Source organism: Chrysemys picta, chromosome 3, assembly GCF_011386835.1.
Source record: "Chrysemys picta bellii isolate R12L10 chromosome 3, ASM1138683v2, whole genome shotgun sequence".
Classification (NCBI taxonomy): Eukaryota; Metazoa; Chordata; order Testudines; family Emydidae; genus Chrysemys; species Chrysemys picta.
The window spans coordinates 144,147,789-144,167,491 of NC_088793.1; the positions used below are offsets into that span (position 1 = coordinate 144,147,789).

A 19,703-nucleotide genomic window follows, 5' to 3' on the forward strand; every position below is an offset into this window, starting at 1 on the left:
TAAATGGAACACTCAATACTAACAGCGTAACTGGTGTCTGTCTGAGCCTGTAGACAGCCTGAAATGATAGCTCCAAAGTATTTGAACTACGCTTTTCATTGTAACTCTGAAACTTTCAGCCACTGGGATGAGGCCAAGGGGTTGGGGGTGTGGCCATGAGGATCCTTAGGGGAATGAAAAATAATGAGAAAGGAAAAGATAAGCTGGAGTAAAATTATGAAGTCTTTGAAAGTAAAAAAACAAGGAGTTTGATTTTGAAGGACGGGAAGGGATAGCTCAGTGGTTTGAGCATTGGCCTGCTAAACCCAGGATTGAGAGTGCAATCCTTGAGGGGGCCACTTAGGGATCTGGGGCAAAATCAGTAGTTGGTCCTGCTAGTGAAGGCAGGGGGCTGGACTCGATGACTGGAAGGTCCCTTCCAGTTCTAGGAGATGGGATATCTCCATTAATTTATTTTTTTAATTTAAGTACAAGTTGAGAAAGGGATTTGAAGAGGCATGGGAGAGGACTAGGGTTACCAGACAGCAAATGTGAAAAATTGGGACGGGGTGGGGGGTGATAGGAGCCTATATAAGAGAGACCCAAAAATCGGGACTGTCCCTATAAAATCAGGACATCTGGTCACCCTAGAGAGGACTGCAAACATTTTGTTCAGCTTCTCACAATATCCCGTATAAAGATTTTTGCATTACAAAATCCAGGAAGAAGGAAGAGTAACATGCAGAGATTGCTCTGTGTAGGCATGCACATATGTTGGGGCAGAGGAGGTAGTTTCCACAGGTTTGCAATTTTTTCATGAAATCACAAACAAATGTTAGCAATAAGTCAGCTGCAGTTCAGCTTAGATTGCCATGATCAGTTTCACAATTAGCCAACTTTTGTCAATTTTATCGGTTTCAAGAAATCTGATAGTATTTTAATGAAACTAGTAATTTATTTTTTTGGTTTCTAGAAGCCAATACATTTCATTCTCCTCCCCCCTCGCCTCCCCCCCCCCCAAGAACTTGCTGTTTTAGCAGCAATTAATAAATGCTAAGTGACAGTATAGCTATAAGGATACTTGGGAATACTGAACCTAGGGAATTAATAGAGAGATGAATTCTAAGTCCCTGACTTCAGACTGCTGACACATTATGTGGGAGGAGAGAGGCTTCAGTTTCGCATGTGATTTTTTTCAATTGGTCAGAAAAGGTTTATGGCATGCTTTTTTGGGAACCAGAAACCTGTCTGCCTCCCAGGAGCACTGTTAGTCTATTTCAGGAGAGGAGATGGCACGCATCTCAAAGCTGTACTCACGAGTACCTTTTGACATTTAACTGATTGTGTGTTCCTGCATAGTAACTAAATGAAGGGGATCTCTTTACCTTCCTGACATACAGCATAAACTAGCAGTAGTTAACGTCTCTCTTTATTCCACCTAAAATAGTCTTCAGACACGTCCCTGGGAAAAGTAGTGAACAATAGACAAATGTCTGAATAAAGAGTAGGAGGATGTTTGTAAACCTTGTGCTTAATATATTAATTTATAGTGAGACATTACAAACAGACATAGTTGTCAATTGTGATATGAATCGGCATTAATATTGAAATGGAAAGTAGCTTCAGTTTTTCCACCCTGGAATGAAATACCCAATGTGAATCTCTAGATATTTTATTTAAGCTATACGTTGAGCTCTGAGACACACAGATAAGGACAGTCTCTTCTCTGAAGATCCTGTTGAATAAGAATGTATGTTAAAGAAAAAACTTACAGGGAACACATTCTTATTAGCATAACTTGATTTTCTTTCATTAGCAAGATAAGTGAAGGCAATGATAAATTAGGACTGTGGGAGCAAGTTGGGGATGATCTAGTGTTTGCAGCATTATTTCCCCTATTAGCTGGGAATATTTTCTCCACGCTTGCCGAACTCTCAGAAAGGTTTTTGTATGGGTGAGGGATACTTGTCCGGTGTTTGTATGATTCTAGCAGGAGGCAGAATGGAATGTGAGGAGTGCTGGTTTCTTTCTTTGCAATTCACAGGTTTGGGAAGGCAAAGTCCCTTGATTCTTCTGTGCTAGGTTGACCAAACAGCAAGTGTGAAAAATCGGGGTGGGGGGTAATAGGAGCCTATATAAGAAAAAGCCCCAAATATCAGGACTGTCCCTATAAAATCGGGACATCTGGTCACCCTAGTCTGCGCATTCTCCTTAAGGCAAGAATTTGCGGGTAAAACAACATGTCAAAAATGCAAACAAAGTGGAAGGAAGGAAATTAAAATGTAATACTATTAAAACCAAAAATTATTGGTGTCCCCTGCATCTGCTTAATGAGTTGCATTGTCACAAGTCCAATGTGGGGAATACTCTGCCTTAGATCAGTCATAGGCGTAAAGTTCAGTATCTCATGACACTTCAGGACTACAGATGGAGCTTTGTATCACTGGAAAGACTTCCAATTTTCCAATGGGAACACCTGCCTTCAGCAATAGTGAGTGTTCTTATGCCTGCTTTTACAATGGCTATCTATCAAAAGCCATGTAGACTGTAAATTGACACTGCTGACTTTTAAAACCCTTAACAGTGCAGACTCAATCTACATTCATATCCACTTCCAAGAGCTTTGTCCTGATGTCTGTTTTTGAACATCACCTGCTTTTGCAGAATCCTATAATTATACATTAGAGCAGCTGATCCATCATGCTTTGCTGTGCTGAGCGCCAGGGTTTGGAACTCGCTCCTCTTTGAATAGTATCTCAGTTCTCTCTGTATTTTAGAAAAATACCTAAAACTTTTCCCCCCTAAAAAGGTATTTTTGGAATGACTACCTTTGGCTTCATATTAAATGTTTTGAAAATATTAGTTGCTGGATGCCAGTGGTTGCATGTAGAGCTATGCAGGAAATGGGTTTTTTGTTTTACAGGAAATTCTGTGATTTCAAAATTTGTTCTGAATTGGAATAAAAATAAAGAATTTTGAACATTTCCTTACAACAAATTTTTTTGGAAAAAAGTTAGTTCAGCTTAATGGAAATGTTTTAATTTTTACTTTAATTTTTTTTAATTACAATATTAAATAAATTTCTAAACAAAGTCATTGTGAAATGGGAAATTAAACAATCTGTTCCAAAAACAGCCACATGCTTTTTTCAATTATTTTTCAAACTCAACAAATTTCCTCAAAATTTGTTTTAACAGAGCAGCATTTTCCAACTGAAAATGTTTGATCAGCTCTAGATCTGTGATGTTCTGTTCAGAGAGATCTTGTCCCATTGCTGTCATCCCATGACTGTCATTTGACAGAGCTGACACCTAAATAATAAATGCTTTATTTTCTGTCTTGACTATTTTTTGAAGTCCTTTCATTCCTCTCTACATTCACCTAGTTGCTCTAGAGCAGGGGTTCTAAAACTTCATTGCATCACAACCCCCTTCTGACAACAAAAATTACTACACGACCCCAGGAGGCGGGAAGCCAAAGTCCGATCCCTGCTACCCCAGGTGGGTGGCCAAAGACCAAGCCCCGCTGTCCCCGGCAGGGAGGCCAAAGCTGAAGCTCAAGGGCTTCAGCCCCAGTAGGGAGCCTGTAACCTGAGCCCCGCCACTCAGGGCTGAAGCCCTCGGGCTTTGGCTGGGTGGTGGGTTTCGGCTCTCGCCCTGGGCTCCAGCAAGTCTAAGCCAGCCCTGGAGACCCGCTACTCTAGGGTACTCTCTCATACTTCACTTTTGGTGGCTCTAAGTATTTTCATTTGCTCTAGTATTCACTCTTGCCTTACTGTCCCTTCTCACAACTCTGGTATCGCCACACTTCCTCCTGTTATCTTAACTCTTTGAGCTCTTACTGCTTTTGAGCTTTCAGCTCATTTACCATTCCAATCCTTCCTCTCTCACCTTTGATCCTATCTCACAAAATGGCATCTCATGTTTTATACTCCCTCTCAAAGGGGTTAACATAGATCAATGGAAATTTGTCTTCATCCTAAATATATGTAATATTAAGGAAAACTATTTTCCCTGTCTTTTCTCCAATATCTGTAGGAAAGTAGTGTCACAAAGATAGTGCTGGGTCAATATCCAACTCCTTTATCTACTTAATAGCTCCTGCAGTATCCGCTCACTCACAAACATCCTGCTGATAAAGTAGCTGTAACATTGGAAGGGATATAGATAAGCAGCTAGTCAGTACATTTCACTGTATCTCAGAAAACAATTTGCTTGATTCATTATTTTTTTAAAAGAACATGAGAGGAAGCAGTGTCTGGCCTGAAGCAGGACTCAGAAACAACTAGTACACACCCGTACGCTGAACACTGACTTCTTTGAAGGTACTGTCTTGTTCTACAGAATCTCAGCTTTCATTTATGACTGAAAAGAAAACTTCTAAAAATGTGAACTAAGTGTAATCAAAGTAGATGGGAGCCTGCAGAAAGCCTGGAATTTTAGCACTGAGAGGTGTGAACTGGCCTACTAATCCCAGTGCAGGATATCTCAGTTGTCCAGTGTTGATGATTTAGGTATCAACATTATCTGTTTCATTTTTCATATACGAGAGAAGAAGTGTGTGAGACAGATCTGCCCAACTTATTTTGAGTGATGTCTCATTTTTCTGCCACAAGTGGTGTGATATTTGGGAGATACCATCCTTACTTTCTTTTCCCCAGTCAAGAAGAAGCCAACACCAAGTAGCCCTGCAGAGCCCATAGTCATATTCAAGTCCCAGGAGGAGTAGCCAAGCTAAAGGAACCCAGTAGAGTCAAACAGTACTTGTAACCATATTTTGCACATCTGCATAATCTAAAGTTTGCATTGATTTGGATTGGGAGAAGTTTGTGTTACTGTGCCTAAATACCGTATATACTCATTCATAAGCCGAATATTTTTGGTAAAAAAGTGACTTCTCAAAGAGCGAGGGTCAGCTTATAAACAGGTTTACACCAGAATTTGATGGTTTTAAACTCTATGGAATCATTGAATTGAATATCTAATACATTGTCATTTTGTTTACCTGGAGCTTGCCGTTCCCAGCCAATGGGAGCTGCGGGAAGTGGTGCCACTTCCCGCGGCTCCCATTGGCTGGGAACGGCAAACTGCGGCCACAGGGAGCTGAGGGGCTCCATGCCTGCAGACACTCCAAGTAAACAAAATGTCCCGAGCCATCAGCAGCTTACCCTGACGGGCCGGGAGCCAAAGTTTTCCAACCCCTGAAATATCGTGTCAGCTTATGAAAGGGTCATGCAGTTTTTGCTATTTTTACCTATCCATTTTGGGGGGTCGGTTTATAAATGAACGGGCTAATGAATGAGTATATACGGTACCTTTGAAAATCTGGTCCTGTGATGTTCTTTGGGTTTTTAAATGGGTAGATTTCATGCTCTGTCGCCTGGTTTTTATTCATAGATTGGAGGAGGAAGACAAGCTTTCCTACTTTCTCAACTTTGTATGACCTATTCCAAGAGAAGAAAATATTCTCTCAGCATCTTCTAGCTAAACTGAAACCAAAATAATTATGTGAAAAGAATTCCGGCACAACCAAAATGGAAAATATTTACATTTGGAAAATGTAAATACCAGTGTTCGCTCCATTGTAAAGCCTGAAAATAAAAGATATTTAATGAAGTACATGACATTGACATATTTATAAAGCTTGAGAGGACCTCAAAAGTTAGATGTTCTCCCCTCCCCCCCCCGAATCTGTACATGATTACAGCAGCTCTCTTTTTAACTCTCTAAAATTTGATTAGGGCTTATTGATGCAACATTTTATTTATTTAAACCTAATTTCCTCCTTTGACAGGGTTAGTGGCCTAGTGGATGGGGGGAAGCTGTAAATGTGTCTTGATTTAAGTAAGGCTTCCACGTGACATTTTCATAAGCAAATTAGAGAAATGTGGTTTATATGAAATTACTATAAGATTGGGGCACTATTGGTTGAAAGACCATACTCAGAATAGTTATCAATGGCTGGCTGTCAAACTGTAAGAATATATCTAGTGGGGTTCCCACAGGGGTCTGTCTTTGGTCCAATACTACTCAATATTTTCACTAGTGAATTGGATAATGAAGTGGAGAGTATGCTTATAAAATCTGAGACAAGCTGGGTGAGGTAATGTATTTTATTGGACCAACTTATGTTGATGAGAGACAAGCTTTTGAGATTTTATTTTTTTAAAGATATTATCCCACCCACCTTGTCTCTCTAATATCCTGGGACCAACATAGAATCGTAAGACTGGAAGGGATCTCGAGAGGTCACCTCTGCACTCATGGAAGGACTAAGTATTATCTAGACCATCCTGAAAAGGTGTTTGTCTAACCTGCTCTTAAAAATCTCCAATTATGGAGATTCCACAACCTCCTTGGACAATTTATTCCAGTGCTTAATCACCCTGCCAGTTAGGAAATTTTTCCTAATGTCCAACCTAAACTGCTGTTGCTGCAATTTAATCCCATTGCTTCTAGTCCTATCCTCAGAGGTTAAGGAGAACATTTTTTTTTCTCCCTCCTCCTTGTAACAACCTTTTATGTACTTGAAAACTGTTATCAGGTCCCCTCTGTCTTCTCTTCTGCTGACTAAACAAACCCAATTTTTCAGTCTTCCCTCAGTCATAGGTCATGTTTTCTAGACCTTTGATAGTCTAGAGAGTAGCAAAAAATTATCTCCAATTTGTCCACAACTTTTCTGAAATGTGGCACCCAGAACTGGACACGATACTCCAGTTGAGGCCTAATCCGCATGGAGTAGAGCGGAAGAATTTCTCATGTCTTGCTTACAGCATTTCTGTTAATACATCCCAGAATGATGCTTGCATGTCTATTACAACACGATATATAAAATTTGCTGGGAGGGGTTGCAAGCACTTTGGACATCGGGATTAGAATTCAAAACAACCTTCAGGAATTGGAGAATTGGTCTGAAATCAACAAAATGAAATTCAGTAAAGACAAGTACAAAGTACTACACTTAGAAAGGAAAATCAAATACATAACTACAAAATGGGAGCCAACTGGTTAGGCAGTAATACTGCTGAAAAGGATCTGGGAGTTATAGGGATCACAAATTGAATATGAATTAACAATATGATGCAGTTGTGAGAGAGCTAAATTCATTTTGGGATGCATTACCAAGAGTGTTGTATGTAAGACACAGGAGGTAATTGTCCTGCTATACTTGGCACTGTTGATGTCTCTGTTGGAGTACTGTGGCCAGTTCTGCATGCCATGCTTTGGGAAAGAAGTGGACAACTTGGAAAGAGTCCAGAGGAGAGCTACAAAAATGATTTAAATTTTTTTTTGAAAACCTGACCTCTCAGGAAAGGTTAAAACAACTGGCAGTATTTAGTATTGAGAAAAGATGACTGAGGCAGGACCTGATAGGGTTAAAATGTAGAATAGTAGAATTATACAATTTTAGGGCTGGAAGGGACCTTGAGAAGTTACAAGTCCAACACCTGATGCTGAGGCTGGTCCAAGTAAATCTAGACCATCCCTGACAGGTGTTTGTCCAGATGTTGTTAAATCCACCAATGCTGGCGATTGCACAACCTCCTTTGGAAACCTAGTCCAGATTAACTCATAATTGATGACTAAAGTATAAAATATATGAAATATTGCCACCTTGCTCCATCACCAGCTCTTTCTTTTCTTTATACCTGATTTTAGAAATGTTCTGGATTCCAATAATACTAATGAGTGGTTTAGTCTGGAAAAGCCTTAGATGATAGAGAGTCCTGAAAGTATTCTTAATATGCTACGCTACAGTTTCTCTAGTTTCTCATTTTCGTTTAAGCCCGTGATTACAGGAATATTGTAATGAGCTTAACCTTTAGAGGAATCACTTATAACACTGAGTTTTATTAGTAATTTCTGGGTGGACAAGCATGTTGGAACTGGGATCCGTTTGGGTGACTATTAGATTTCATAGTAATTGATGAGAAGGACTTCATGAAGGAAATAATAATAAATTATTCCTCATGAAAAAGGAAAGGAAATGGACACCTGTGGTATATCTATATAATATTTTGTATACCTGTATGATGTCCTTACACAATATTTTATCTTTAGTTTTGAAATATTTTATCTTTAGGTTTTCCCATAAGACTGTGTATGGGAAGTTGAGAAGGTCAAAACTGGCAAGGAAAAGCTGAATGACACCATATGGGGGCAATAAGTAGAGACTTCTTCAAGGAATAGAACGATTCAAGCAGGTGGGGGGGGAATATGAAGCATGGCAAAAAAAATGCAATAATTGTTTCTAATTTAAACTAGCTAAGTTAATGAACAGGATGTTGGGATTCCTCTGAAACCTCTTCCACTTGGCTCCCTGAGACCTTGGTTCAGCTCCACTCTTGTCACTTGGGTTGTTTTGTTTGGCATACAGCAAAGCTATGTTGAGTTGATTAGACTCAAGCATTAGGAGGTGGGTATAGGGCACACTATACATCCAGATTTCAGAGTGGTAATCGTGTTAGTCTGTATCAACAAAAACAACAAGGAGTCCTTGTGGCACCTTAGAGACTAACAAATTTATTTGGGCAAAAGCTTTCGTGGGCTAAAACCCACTTCATCGGATGCATGGAGTGAAAAATACAGTAAGCAGTATAAATATTACAGCTTACTATACTGCTTACTGTATTATAATACTGTAATTATTTACTTACTGTATTATAATACTGCTTATTATACTGCTTACTGTATTTTTCACTCCATGCATCGATGAAGTGGGTTTTACCCCACGAAAGCTTTTGCCCAAGTAAATTTGTTAGTCTCTAAGGTGCCACGAGGACTCCTCATTGTTTATACATCCAGAGTTACACAGCAAACCTCTTCCTTTATATAATTTACACATTATGTTGCATCACATATTTTGGGATTGGCTTTGTTACTTTGTAGGAACAAGTCCCTGCACAACATGCTCGCTCTATCCACACACTTTTTATGTACGACTTACTCTTTACCTCATCTTTATGTTCCCAACTTATCTTATCCATTGGTATATTGTCCACTGTAAATGGTTCCCTGTCTGTTCCACGTTCTCTTAACTGGGGAATAAGGGGTAGTGGAGAGCCAGCCACCCTTTCCTCTTTAAGACTTACTGTCTGAAAGAGCCAGATTTTTCACTTCTCCTCTGAGCCAACTGCTTCTCACTACACAGGTGGGTTGATTTGGGACAGGGAATTCATGGCACGCCTATTTTTAAATATATTATAAAGGCAACCAGGAGATTTTCAATCCTCAATTGCTTTTAAAATATATTTATAGGGCCTGTTCCCTCTGCTTTAAAATTCATGTTCATCCATGAGATGGTAAATTACTGGTAATGTATACATCTTTCATAAAATTTGTATCTACACACTCAGAAAAACTTTTGAAGAAATATTAATTCTATGAAGCTTCTCAGCTGTAATAACGGCTATCATCTCTGTGTTCATTTTGTCTTGTATTTTATTGTGTTCTGCCTGCTCACACCTTTAATATGTAAGCTCCTCCAGGCACAAGCTACTAAATGTCTGGTACACATGATTTTTTGTACAGCTCAATGTATGTTGATGTCACCGTATAAACAATATTAATAATGTCTTTACATTCCATGCATCACAAATAAATGGAACTCCCCTTTCTCTGAGTTTTTTTTTTTAAGCAGGGAAATTAGATAGAGACTATCTCAGACTACTTCTTATCAGGATTTTATGCTTTCCAACTCGAACCTTTTCTCTAAAAAGCACCATACACGTTGTGAAAAAGACTGTGCCTATGGTAGTGATCCACTATCCAAAACTAACCAAAATATTTCATACACTGAGTGTCCAATTTTTCCACTGCCTTTGCTCCCTGTGTAATCATTTGCACCTCTGCAAAATGCGAGTAAAGCACTACCCAATCAGAATGGTACTGTTTTGTACTCAGTTATGTGTACTAAGTAAATGACTACCCAAGATGTCAAGGCAGTAGATATCAAGCATGATTTCTCTTCCTTTCCCCCCATATAACCCAGTTAAGATATACCTGGGGAGTGAATGGTGAGGGACTACATGTTCCATATATTGAGTAGGGGTGGGTGCTGCTGTTAATTTTTACCAATCTACATTTTTCTCAAACACCTTTTGGGGGTAAACCCATGTTAGACAATCTTAAGATTATTCTATGTCTGCTGCTTTCTGAACCTGAACCTGTATGTATATTGCTTGGAAAAGATATGGGTGTAGCACAGGATCTGAAAACCTCCACCTGTCCCTCCTTATGATTGCATGACCAGCTAGCATTTAAACCCCTAGTACAAAAGTTCAGAGAGTTAATTCACCAAAATAATAGATTTTGTTAAACCTGGTCACTGTGTTTAATAAAAGGTCATTTAAAAATATTTGTATAATTACTTTACAGCAGGAACTCTGTTGCTGCAGCCTGCTATTTCACCTTTCTATGCTTTCCTCTGATATGTGGCTTCATTTACTTAATGGGGTTTCCCCTTCCTTTTCTTTGGTTTCAGATGCGAGTGTCTCTCTGGTTTATGTGGTTTCCCCATGTGTGAGGCAGGCTCCATTCCCCAAATAGTCTCACGTGGAGACGCAACACCCGGCAAGTGCTGTGATGTCTTTGAATGTGTCAACGGTATGTGACGTTTCTATTGTACATGAGAGGATGATTTTGTGTGTCTGTGGGAGGTGTGGGTATTTGAACATGCTGTCCAGGGATTTGGAAAATAATTGCCTTAAGGATTGCTCAAGATAAAAACTCATCTGGTAACTTTGAAGATGCTGTAATGGGGCAAAATGACAATAGAAAGACATCAGTTTCTTATCCTTTCAAACTCACTACACTCCTTCCCCATCTTTGTTGGGATCTTTTAAATATAGGTTTAGCGCACAATTTGAATTGACATTCAAGCTCTTCTTTGCCAGTGTTTTGGTTTTTTTTTTAAAGTAGGTTTTTTTGCTACTCACAATCCTAGTTTTTGCACGGTGATTCTAAAGACAAATATGCTCTTTGAACAATTTGAAGAAACTTTTTAAGAAACATACATTTCCAAAGCAGCTGAGAACTCTCATTCTCATTCTTTACAATTGCTAATGCTTTGAGAAGACATTGTTTGAATAACTTAAACATTTTATTCTTGAGCTACTGTACTTCACAATTGTTATACATTATAAGTGGGAATGGACACTTTTCAATTGATGGTGGTGCTGTGGAAGAGGAGTGTTCTAGTGGGTCAGAAGATGGGATGTATCTCAGGTGAATGCTAAAATGGGATTGACACAATGGTGTCTCTAAAAGTACATTGTCCCATATTCATCTGGCATATGCTTGGGACAGCCGTTATTTCTGAATTCTTGTGCCCTGTATGCATACAAAAAAAATGTTTTGAGTAGTTGCATATTGCGATATTACAAACAGCTTAAATGTTGTTTAAATTAAAATGTAGTACTTGACACATAATTAGCATCTTTACTATGATAATAGTAGGGGAGGAGAATATATGAAAAGCAAAAGATGGGCTTATCTGTGTCAATGAAAAAATTACCATTGAAAGTAACTGATGATATGTTGGGGATAAAACTGTACAGTCTGAAGTGTTAAATGGAACCTATCTGATTTATTTGCTGCTTCATACATGCCTGCATAGTCAATCTGGCTTCCAGTTCCATAATCCTTAAAACAACTGTATCATTTTTGAAAATCTGCGTACTTAATTTAACTATAAGACAGTGTTTGATTCATCATTCACTGTAACACCTAGATGACTAAGAAATATTGAGCCAGTTTCAGACATGTGTTCATTGGTGTAATTTATAGATTCTCTTACATAAACTCCTAAGGCTTTATAACATTTTGTGACTACCTTGGACCTATTTATATCTAATTTTCAATGTGTTAGAGTCTGAGTTGGTGCAACATATGTTCCATGGAGCTGGAAAGTAGGTATAAGAAGGTGTAAGTTAATAGCAGCTGTTCCTACTTTATTCTGACATGTATGTCCATTGTATCTGACTTCCCGAGAGAGGCAGGATTTTCCTCGGATGCTACTTTAAAACGTTTGTGCTGATCTCATGCAGTTGACAGTGGTCTTAGGGTTGTACTATTACTTCCTTGTCTGTATCATTGCCTTACTGTTTATCCTAAGATATTCCAAAGATTTGGCCCTTCTTTTTTCTTCTTATTCCTCAGATTTACCCATTGCAGTCTCGCCTTGGTAGGTTATCGAACTTTGGCTTTCACATACTATATTATTGAAGGTTTAATTTACTTGAATCATCTTCTCAGTAGCATTGAGATTGGAGATGCACCTTTACCTACTTTATTTTGATAATTTAGCATCTGTTTGTTGGGATTCAGTCCGTTATGTGGTTTATTAGAATTTGTAAGCCTACTTTACACATTCTTCTAATATCTCTTGGCTAGTATGATTGCAAAAAAATTGTAGAAAATCCCAGTATACTGAAAAATTATAAAGTTCTTAGTACGGTGGGCCTTTGTCCAAGTCAACCTCATCACAAAACATCTGCTCAGAGAAGGTGGCTTTAAGGAAGTAGAAGTCAACCTCAATGAGCGGAGAATTACTTTGCTAAGGTCACAAAATTACTCTGTAGCAGCATATCTCATACATGGCCCACAGTCATCAAGGGAGGGGAACAGAAAATGAATCACCCAGGGCAGGAGCAGATGGGACAGGAGCCACCAAGGAAAGAAAGAGATGAGGGGTCTGATGGGAAATAGCTGCTGAAGGACTGGAGAGGAAAGAGGAGTTTTCCAGCGGAAGAGAAAACACAGAAGTCGTGAAAATGGTCTTGTCAAACAAAGCTGGTGTAGTTGACAGGATTACAAGCTTGTTTTAGAAGGGTAACTGCTTAGATTTAATATACTTTGGTAAGGCATTTCACCTAGCACTTCATGACAGTCTGATTAAAAAATTAGTGTTCTACAAGATCAATAAAACATGCATTAAAGGATCAAGAACTGGCTAGCTAATTGATAGCGCTCAACAAGTAGTTGTCAGTACGGAATCCTCACTGAAATGGGGTGTTTTTAGTGGGGTTCTGCAGGGATCCGTTCTAGGCCTGTCACTATGGAACATTTTTATTAATCATCTGGAAGTAAATATAAAATCACTGCTGATAAAATGTATGGATGACACAAAGATTGGTGGAGTTGTAAATAATAAGGACAGGGCACTCTCACAGAATGATCTTGTTCGCTTTGTAAGCTGTGCCCATTCAAATAAAATGCTTTTTAATATAGCCACATGCAAGATCATACATCTTGGGACAAAGAATGCATGCCGTGCTTACAGGATGGAGGATTGTATCCTGAAAAACAGTGGCTTCATAATAATAACTCAACACGAGGTCCCAGTGTTCTACTGTGGCAAAAAAAAAAAAAAAAAACTAAAACAAAACCAACCAAACAACAAAAAAAATGTGATTGTTGGATGTACAAATAGGGGAGTAAGAGTAGAGAGTTGATTTTTACCTCTCTGTAAGGCATTTGTGAAACTGAGACTTGAAGACTGCATACAATTCTGGTTCCACATGTTAAAAATGATTTTGAAAAATTAGGTAGGGTGTGGAAAAGATCCACAAAAATGTTTCAGGGGCTGGAGAAAATACATTACAGTGAGATAATTAAAAAGCTCAGACTTTTTAGCTTGTTACAAAGAAGATTGAGAGGTGACTTAATTATAGTGTAGCATTACCCTCACAGGGAGAAAATAGCAGGTAGCAGAGGACTCTCTAATGTCGCAGAGAAAGGTATAACAAGAACTCATGGGAAGCTGAAGCCAGACAAATTTCAATTAGAAATAAAGCACAAATATGTAAAAGCGAGGGTGATTAACCATTGGAACAAACTACCGAGGGAGCTGGTAGATTTTCCATTCTCCAATGGATTAGATTAGATTAACTTGCCCCTGGTGAATCCATGTTGACTGTTCCTGATCACCTTCCTCTCCTCCAAGTGCTTCAAAATGGATTCCTTGAGGACCTGCTCCATGATTTGGTTGGGGACTGAAGTGAAGCTGACTGGTCTGTAGTTCCCCGGGTTCTCTTTTTTCCATTTTTTTTAAAGATGGGCCTTTTTCCAATCGACCGGAACATCCCCCAATCACCACAATTTTTCAAAGATAATGGCCAATGGCTCTGCAATCACATCAGCCAACTCCCTCAGCACCCTTGGATGCATTAAATCTGGACCCATGGACTTGTGCACGTCCTGCTTTTCTAAATAGTCCTTATCCTGCTCTTTCACCACTGAGGGCTGCTCACCTACTCCCCATGCTGTGTTGCCCAGTGCAGCAGTCTGGGAGCTGCCCTTGTCTGTGAAGACTGAGGCAAAAAAATCATTGAGTACTTCAGCTTTTTCCACATCATCTGTCACTATGTTGCCTCTCCCATTCAGTAAGGGTCTCACTTTCCCTGACCACCTTCTTGTTGCTAACATACCTGTAGAAACCCTTCTTGTTACCCTTCACATCCCTTGCTAGCTGCAACTCCAATTTTGTCGTGGCCTTCCTGATTACACCCCTGCATGCTCTAGCAATATTTTTATACTTCTCCCTAGTCATCTGTCCAAATTTCCACTTCTTGTAAGCTTCCTTTTTGAGTTTAAGGTCACCAAAGATTTCACTGTTAAGCCAAGCTGGTTGCCTGCCATATTTGCTATTCTTTCTGCACTTCGGGATGGTTGTTCCTGCACCCTCAATAAGTCGTCTTTAAAATACAGCCAGCTCTCCTGGACTCCTAGCCCCCTCATATAAGCCTCCCAGGGGATCCTGCCCATCAGTTCCCTAAGAGAATCTAAGTCTGCTTTTCTGAAGTCCAGGGTCCATATTTTGCTACTCTCCTTTCTTCCTTTTTTTCAGGCACATCTGACAAATTTTTCCATTTGTTCTTCACCAACATCTATTTTCAGTGGAAACACTTGTACATGTGATGCTATATGCAGTCCAGTAGATAGGTTGATAAGCACCTCTGGATGTGATTCAGGGCCAAATGAGTTTATCGTATTATTGATCACATGGTTCGTAAGAGCTGTAACATCTTCATCTCTCTTCGATGCAGAGGCAAGGACTTGATTGTGGACTTTGTCTTCATTACTTTTTTATAGACTGCATTTTTCAATCGTAGCTTTTGCATTTTCCTAATGTGAAGGTGTGTATTGTCATCTCTAACACTAATACTGACCTGTGCATAAATGTCACTGAATTAAAAAACAAGTTTATAGAATGTTTTAAAGGCTAATACTGCATGCATAGGTATTTACAAATTAAAATCTTCTACCAGGCAGATTAGATGCTACATTGCATGTACAAAAGCTTACAAATGGAGAAGCATTAGATTAGGAATTCATGTATACCTGTATCTACTCACTGTGCAGTACTAAGTATAGACACGCAATCTACTGCTACTGGTGCACAACCTTCAGTTTGAGACTGATCTAGTCAGCAAATTTCAATTGAAAATATAGAAAACTATTATCACTTATGAGTAAGACTATGTTTTAGTCACAGGTATTTGCCTGTGACCTGTCCGTGACTTTTACTACAAATACCAGTGAATAAAACTTGGGTGGGAGCTACCAGGGGACCCTGTGGACACTGGGGGAGGATGGTCGGGCTGCTTTGGGTGGGGCTGCCCGGGGACCCCGTGGGTGCCCTGGCTGCTTGAAGGGGGGGCGGCCCAGGACCTCTGCTGGTGCTAGGGGGACATGGGCGGTGGCGCGCAGCCTGGGACCCCTGCTGGTGCTGGGTGGGGGATAGCGGGGCTGGTAGGCTCCCTACCTGGCTCCGCACCTCTCCCCCGCCCAGCAGCAGCAGAGTTTGGGTGTGGTAGGGGGCAGGAGGTTGGGGCACAGGACAGGGTGAGGCGGGCTCTGGGCGGTGCTTACCTGGGGATCTCCCTGTTAGTATCAACATACCCCTGATGACTGGATTTCTTCCTACATCCCTCAGTCAGCTGCTACGTGGACATATGGCCAGGCAGCTCTGCGGGCTGCCTCCTCCTGCAGGCACCACCCCCGCAGCTCCCATTGACCAGGAACCGCGGCCAATGGGAGCTGCAAAGCCAGGGTTCTGGGCGGAGGCAGCCCGCAGAGCTGCCTGGCCACGCTTCTGCCTAGCAGCTGACCGAGGGGGATGTCATCGCTTCCAGGGAGACCCCCAGGTAAACGTCGCCTAGAGCCTGCCTCACCCCGTCCAGTGTCCCGACCCCCTGCTCCCTCCCACACCCAAACTCCTCTGGGATGCAGGGATGTGGTGGCCCAAGACTGCCCCAGCAGCGGCAGGTGTGCCTGGCGCAGGGGCTGCCTGAGCTGCCCCTGTTTTGGGCGCACTGGCTGCTGCAGAAGTCAGAGGTCATGGAAAGTCACGGAATCCATGACTTCTGTGACCTCCGTGACAAACTCGCAGCCTTACTTTGAGATACTTTGACGATTAAGAATGTAATGTGACAACATTTCATTTTAGTATATTGCAAAATGTTGATAGTCACATTTTTTGCCTTATGCTAAACAGCTTCATCATTTCTGGAAAAAAAAACAACCTTCCCTGTGCAAAACAATAAAAATCTTAATACAGTGTTGTTTGGTAGCTATAACCAACAAGCACCACATTTAAGTTGTAGAAATGTAAACAGTAATAACTGTGATGTTTCTAGAAACTACAAAAAATGACATTTTCTCATTTTGGTACCATTGTTTCACCTTGCCTACAGGCTTACATCTCCACGTCATACTTCATCTAAATGTACATAAAATAAGCCTTCAAATGATAGATAATGTGGGTGTGTGTAGGGTGGGTACATTAAACTCCAAAAAAATATGGCTTTGTTTGGAGAATTGCCGCATGCCTAAATAGTGTCTGTCTTTGCTCTATGAATATTTTTTGTGAATTTAATTTAGGTATGATTTGGAGGGCCTATTGTCACAAAGATGTGTTGTGCCTTTCTCTTGTCAACTTAATCTGATTCTGCCTTAGCTATGCGCCTTTCATTATGGGGGATAATCTGCTAGTCACAGTTCTTTGCAAATATTTATAGCAGTCTAGATTTTGTTTTGTCACCTCACAAGAACTAGACTGATAAAGCGGTTGTTTTTTGCTTAACATACATAGGGGAGTATGGCCTTATTTTTCTCTATAATGTTCACGCTGTTATTTCTTTATGTACTATAATAGATAATTGAAAAGTACTTTCTTGTGACAGCAATAACTCTTGATTCCTGTTGAGGATCAGGCCGAGTATTTAACTCTAATGCTGTAACTGGTGCTACTGGATCATGTTTTCATGTTCCCTGTTTGGTCTTCATGTAGTAGACCTCTTCTTTGTTGTTTTCAGGTTCAAATTACAGCAAATACTTAAGTTAGCAAGTGGTTAGAGCCACATGACAGCAGGATTCTTAAGAAAAAAGAACATTTGTCTTGCAGATAACATGGTGCTTTTCTAACGACGGTGTGTTTGTAATGTTGTCGTCGTCATCATCATGGTTATATGTAGAGGTCAGTAAATGTTCTGTGTAAAATTGGTATACTAATTGGGAGCATATTATAGGACGCTTTCTAAAATGCTGTATTGTCATGATTAAGATAATTCAGCATATTTGTTATACAAAGAATAATCTCAGTGGAATATGGCTCTTCTCCCTCCTCAAAGCCTTTTACTTAAGTGATCAGAACTTCATTCTTTGAAGGTGGTAAGAGTCAAGCTCAAGCTGATATGTCAGTAGAAAGTTCCCCTGCCCTGGATCATTCATCAAGAATGCTGTGGCTTGGCCTTTCCAAGGTATAACTGAGCTCTGTCAACCTGAGTGACCTCCACCAATTTCAGCTTCCTCAAAGGTTCTGAAGATTGAGTATCAAATGCTGGAGATATATTGGTTCCATTCTGTTCAAGGCTTTGTAAATGAGGACCTTGAATATGCCCTAGAATTACTGACAAAGCAATAGCGTGATATGATCTTGTCTTCCTTGCTTAGCAAGTAGGCTGCTGCATGCTCTACCAACCTTAATTTCTTGGTGGTCTTTTGGATAAGGCATAGATAATGTACATTACAGTAGCCTGGAGGTGACAGAAGCATGGATTGCAGTGACTTTCCGGTAAGAGGAACTGGAACAGATTCTTAGCTACTCTAGATCTAGGAAGGCATTTTTTGCCTCCTGGAAGTTTAATGATTAGTCTAGCAGTTTGTTTATTTAACACTGAAAGTGTTTGGTGCTGTGACAGATCCAAATCAAAGACAGTCTGCCTTGAAGAGTTTATAATCTATGAAGTAGACATAGTAAAAACCAGGGCCGCCCAGAGGATTCAGGGGGCCTGAGGCAAAGCAATTTCAGGGGCCCTTTCCATAAAAAAAAAAGTTACAATACTATAGTAACATGTATTTGGAAAGTAAAAAATAACAGTGAAATACATTCAAAAATTAATTGTTAATTTGAAAATACATGAAATGCATTATTTAAAAACATTAAATGCTTTAATGGTATGTATACATTTGCAATTACATAATAGGCTGTCGCTGGGTGATGGTGATGGTTGGTGCCAATGAGCTGTCACTGCCTGGGGGTGGCGCTACTGTTGCCAAGGGCTGGGTTGGGAGCTGGGCTCTGGGTCGGGGGGGGTGCCCGGCTCAGAGGGGCTGGGCTCGGAGCTGGGGGTCGGGGGGTACCCGGCTCAGAGGGGCTTACCATGCCGCTTATCCCCTCTCCCAGAGCCTCAGTGAGCCACGTCCAGAAGTTCCTGCCGCTTGGCCTGCCAGAGCTCGCAGCTCTGCCCCCTTACCACGTGGCTCTGAGCAAGAGGACCTCAGGCCCCACCCGAGCCACACCGCTGCAGCGCTGTCCAGGGCCGCTCCTAGACACGGCGCATTGAGGCGCTGGGGGATGGGGGAAGGCGGAGGCTGGGGGAGCCTCCGACCTTCTCGTGGGGGCCCCTGCGGGGCCTGGGGCAGATTGCCCCCCCTCCCCTCTCCCCCCCCCCCCCCCCCCCCCGCGGCCCTGGTAAAAACAGGACACACTGGGAATTCTAGATAAAAATAACTTTAAGTTTAAACAAAAAAAAGAAAGAAAATCCAATAATCCCTCTCCTAGTTCCCAGTGTATTATAGTGGAGCACCAGATCCACTGTAGTAAAGGTTGAACATTGTTTTTTTTATTTAAAGTTGAACTCTTAAGTGCTCTATAATCTGTATGTTTACTCAGATTGTCTTGAAATGGTTGTACCTCATGAGGGTTCTGGGTAGTTTTCATGGTACAAATTTGGGGTCATTTGAGCAAGGGCTTCCTAAGATACAAACCTATTAAATACATTGTACAAAATTGAATAATTTTTCTAGTCCACATCTGGAGCTTAAACTATGACTCTGATCCATCCCAAACTGATCTCAGTTGTTAAGGATTTATCTGAGGAAGTGGATTGCACCTACTGTCCCTTTATGGGGTTTAGATTAGAGAAGTTATTACAGGGTAAATTAGGAATTTACTGTCAGTAGCTGCAGCTAGAGAGAATAAAATGTTCATGTGCAGAAGGATTAGGGCCCTCTGGAAGCAAGAGGGATTCCAGGCAGCCTGTTCTCTCAGTGACTGACTGTCTCAAGGGGACACTGCTGTGGCAGTTGAACCTTGGGTTTGTGTGATTAGACAGTTGACAACCCTAACACCCTTGCCCCACCCCTTCTTCGAGGCCTTGCCCCGCTCACTCCATCCCCCTTCCCTCCATCGCTCGCTCTCCCCCACCCTCATTCACTTTC

General features: G+C 40.8%; 1 protein-coding gene across 8 annotated transcripts in view; it reads left to right on the forward strand.

The window, feature by feature from the left end:
- Window positions 1-19,703, forward strand: part of CRIM1 (cysteine rich transmembrane BMP regulator 1) — a 317,691-nt gene that overhangs the window by 155,015 nt on the left and 142,973 nt on the right. For 7 of the 8 annotated variants that reach the window (XM_005296243.4, XM_005296244.5, XM_005296246.4 and 4 more), the window contains one exon: window positions 10,462-10,583. The exons of the other annotated variant lie outside the window; for it this stretch is intronic. In XM_005296243.4, the coding sequence (XP_005296300.2) occupies window positions 10,462-10,583 (122 nt within the window). The remainder of the gene's footprint in view (window positions 1-10,461; window positions 10,584-19,703) is intronic. 8 annotated transcript variants of the gene reach the window in all.